Source organism: Merops nubicus, unplaced genomic scaffold (genome assembly GCF_000691845.1).
Source record: "Merops nubicus isolate BGI_N331 unplaced genomic scaffold, ASM69184v1 scaffold7163, whole genome shotgun sequence".
NCBI classification, from domain to species: Eukaryota; Metazoa; Chordata; class Aves; order Coraciiformes; family Meropidae; genus Merops; species Merops nubicus.
The window spans coordinates 856-4,320 of NW_008599543.1; the positions used below are offsets into that span (position 1 = coordinate 856).

Consider the following 3,465-nt stretch of genomic DNA (forward strand, 5'->3'; position numbering starts at 1 on the left):
CTGTGCCGTGTGGAATTTCAGCAGTTTTGGGGAATGATCTGAACTGAGCCATCTGAGAGCTGAGTCAAAAGGGAGATGTTTACCTTCATTGCTTAACCTCTGGAACGTTGTAAACTGCACCACGTAGGGCAAAGCTGAAGTCACGAAAAGCATTACAGTCAAAACGTTGAAGTCGTGGGTGCCAAAGCCCTCTGAAAATAAATTAATGCATTAATTGACCACTGATCTGTAAAGGAAGGGTTAGAGCTTAGTGCCAGCTACAGCTCTGCTTCCTGAACTGGGGGCAAGAGAGGCCTGGAGGGCAGAGCCATGCCAGCTGGGTGAGCGTGCCCCTGTTGGTGTTTTGATTCAGCCCCGTGGCATGCGCAGGGCAGTCCCTTCCAGGTGTAATTCACTGTGAAGCAATTTGCTGGAGATGTTACGTGTGGGAATCCAGAATCCTTCAGGGCTGCACGTGACCCACTCCTGATGTTTTCATTGCTGTTGTTGTGCTCACCAGGGGTGTTTGGGGGTGCAGTGTGGGGCTCGGTCACGTGAAGGCGTTTTCCGTTCCCATGCTGCAGAAGCAGCTGTGATCCTTGGAAAAGCTGAAGTCCTCACGAGCTGGGAGAAAGGCTGGCTCAGCTGTGGAGCTGCCAAGGAGTGGAACATAGCCCAGGGCTTTCTGAAAATAGTAGCCCCAAAGTTAACCTCATCCAGCACCAATAACACCAGGGTGATTCAGGCAGAGTGAGGTGGCCCAACCAGTGAACCTGGAACTGGTGGAGATGAGGCTGTGAGGTTCTGTGAGGCTGTGGGGAGAACTCAGTTGCTCCAGAGATGTTTCCTGAAAGATTTTAGGTGTCCTTGGATCTTGAGGTGTCCTGCACTTCACATGCTGGGTGAGGAGAATGGTTCAGCACCAGGCTAACGAGGAGCCATTGTCTTTGACTTACAGGCTAAAAGCAGCTTTCCTGTTGAATGTTAATTCAGAAACTGATCTCTCTCATCCTTTCTCAAGTGAAAACCCTGTTAATGCTTATGGATTGGTTTTTTTTTTTTTTTTGACTTGGAAAGTGAGAACTGAGAGGCACTCCATAAATTTTAAAATAAACAGTTTTATCTGAGAGTTGCATTTGGGAGGAATACAGGATGGTACTGCAAGATAAAGGGGAGTTTATTCTGTGTCAGCACTGCAAGAGAGACCTTCCAGATTGTAGCAAGGGGGAAAGCACCACATCAGTACACTGTCAAAAATATGATCTAGTGATACAGTATCCTGGAAATTACTGACTTTGAGTTAATTATCAGGAGGTATTCATTACAGAATCATGGAAGAAGATGAAAAACTTCCTAATTCGAGCTGTGTTCTTTGTTACATTATCTGGGTCACCCCGAACTGGAGCACTGTCACCTAATTCTCTGAGCAGTTTCACTCCTAATAAATTGCTAGCCATAAACAAACAGTTTACAGATTGGCCAAACACATTGCCAATTTTTTTTTGTTTAACAGATTGGCAAATGATTTACAGATTGGCAAAATCTGTGCTGGTTTCCTGTGCAACGTTATCTCCCAGGCTGTGCTTTGGGAACAGTGCTAGTCCACACCCTGGACTAGGTTTATGGGAATTATTTACCTCCACACTGATCTTAATTTAAAAGTGGGCAGTTGATTTATGATTTTTGGTGTCACTGCTAAGTTTTTCCACATCTCTAGTGTGCAATACCTATTGAAAATAGGTGTTTCGTTACCTGTACAGGTGTTGTGGTGGTTTTGGAATGTAATTAGGTGATGCATTCCAGACTGTCTTTGTTCCAAAACCACTTCTTGAAAGTATTGTTCCATTCATTAAAATATTTTTGTAAGACTTAAGATAAATCACAAGGTAACTTTTTCTTTTTGGTAGTAAGGTGAAAAGTAGTGGCTCTTTTTAGAGGTCAAGGTCCTGCTCTTTGATTATTTCATACATTAGTGAAACATTCTGTTCTGTGATATTTGTATCTTGTTACATAGAAATGTTGAAGCCATGTTCAAGACCTGCCAAGAAAATAGACACTGATAGTCTTCAAGGGCAGCTAAAGAACAAGGATGTGTTTGGCACCTTTGTTTTTACCTCCAATATTATGAAAATTAATGTGTTGGGAGGGCCTTTTGCAGTGGTGATGTTGACAGACACTAGTTCTGGTGCTGGTGGGATTTGGGATGCAAGAGGGAGAGAGGTTCACTCGGTAGTGAGCCTGCTAATTTTTTTGTTGTTTTGTTTTGTTTAGGAAAAAAAGAAGAAGAGCAGTGAGGAGTCACAGGTGCCAGAGTCTGACGATGTCTTCCTCCCTCCCGTGGCAGAAGTGTCTTCTCAAGCCAGTACAGTGCAAGCAGAACATCCTGCAGAGTTTACAGAGGTTCGGCTCAGTGATGGAGAGGATGGGAAAGCTGTAAATGATGGGTGTGACATCCACCAGAGCAACTCACCTTCAGCAAAAGAAGGGACTTCCACAGGGACTGCAGAGCCTCCTGCAGGTCCAGGAGAGCCCAGAGATGATCCTTCCCACGAGGAGTGTGGGAAGGACGTTGAGAAGAGTGGGCCAAGCAAGCTGGACAAAGCTCACAGACCTGTGGAGGCAGGTGCTAGCGGATCAGGAAACTCTGCCTTATTGACTAGTACCTCCAGTGCTGCTGCCTCTCAGGCAGCAGTGGCCTTTGTGCTGGACAAAGGAGCTGAAAACATACAAGAGGTTAAAAATCCTCTTGTCCGCTCTTCAGAGAAGCTTCCTCTTGGTGTCTCACAGCTCTGTGAGAAATCCAGAACACGTCTTCAACGGCCAGGACTGAAACCAGTTTATCCAGACCTGTCAGCTGAATTGTCCTATGAGAGACCCACCATCATAGCCGTGAAGCCCCTGCTGCACCACGAGAGGCTGTATCCAGAGCTCCCCACTGAACCAGAACTGGTGCCATTTACCCGAGAACAGCTGAAAATTTTTGAGCCCTGTTCGTGGCTGGAGAACGTTGACTCCTACGTGGAGGAATTTGAGAGTGTTGCTCATCAGGACAGGCACGAGTTCTATGAGCTGCTGCTGAACTACCTGCGCTGCAGGAAGCAGCTGCTGCTGGCTGAGGCTGAGCTGCAGGCCATGACCACGGACTGCCAGAACGTCAAGGGGAGGTTATGGACTTTTAAAGAGGAACAGAAAACGGTGCAGGTGGGCTTCCTGAAGCTGCTTTTGAACCTGAGCTCTTTGGATGTGATTCCAGACGTTGGTTTTACTTGTTTCAGTTTTCTTGTATTTAAGCTGTTTGGTGGTCTTTTTTTTTTTCTAAAGAGATGGTTGTCTTTGCTTTCTGCCTCTCCACTGACCGTGGTACTTCAGAGTATCGTTCTGCTGAGGTTTTAGACACTTTGTTGTTTGAATTTTAGACTTTGAGTGCAGGGTAGTAGGATCTCTGATCATCTGGCCTGCTGCCTGTTTCATTGACATCCTTCCTGC

General features: G+C 45.9%; 1 protein-coding gene across 1 annotated transcript in view; it reads left to right on the forward strand.

Annotated features, from left to right (window-relative positions):
• Positions 1–587: 587 nt before the first annotated feature.
• The window catches only part of EPG5 (ectopic P-granules autophagy protein 5 homolog (C. elegans)), a gene marked incomplete at its 5' end in the record, with an annotated part of 54,073 nt that continues 51,195 nt past the window's right edge, over positions 588–3,465 (forward strand). The window contains 2 exons of the mRNA XM_008937418.1: positions 588–626; positions 2,251–3,180. Coding sequence (XP_008935666.1) covers positions 588–626; positions 2,251–3,180 — 969 coding nt within the window. The remainder of the gene's footprint in view (positions 627–2,250; positions 3,181–3,465) is intronic.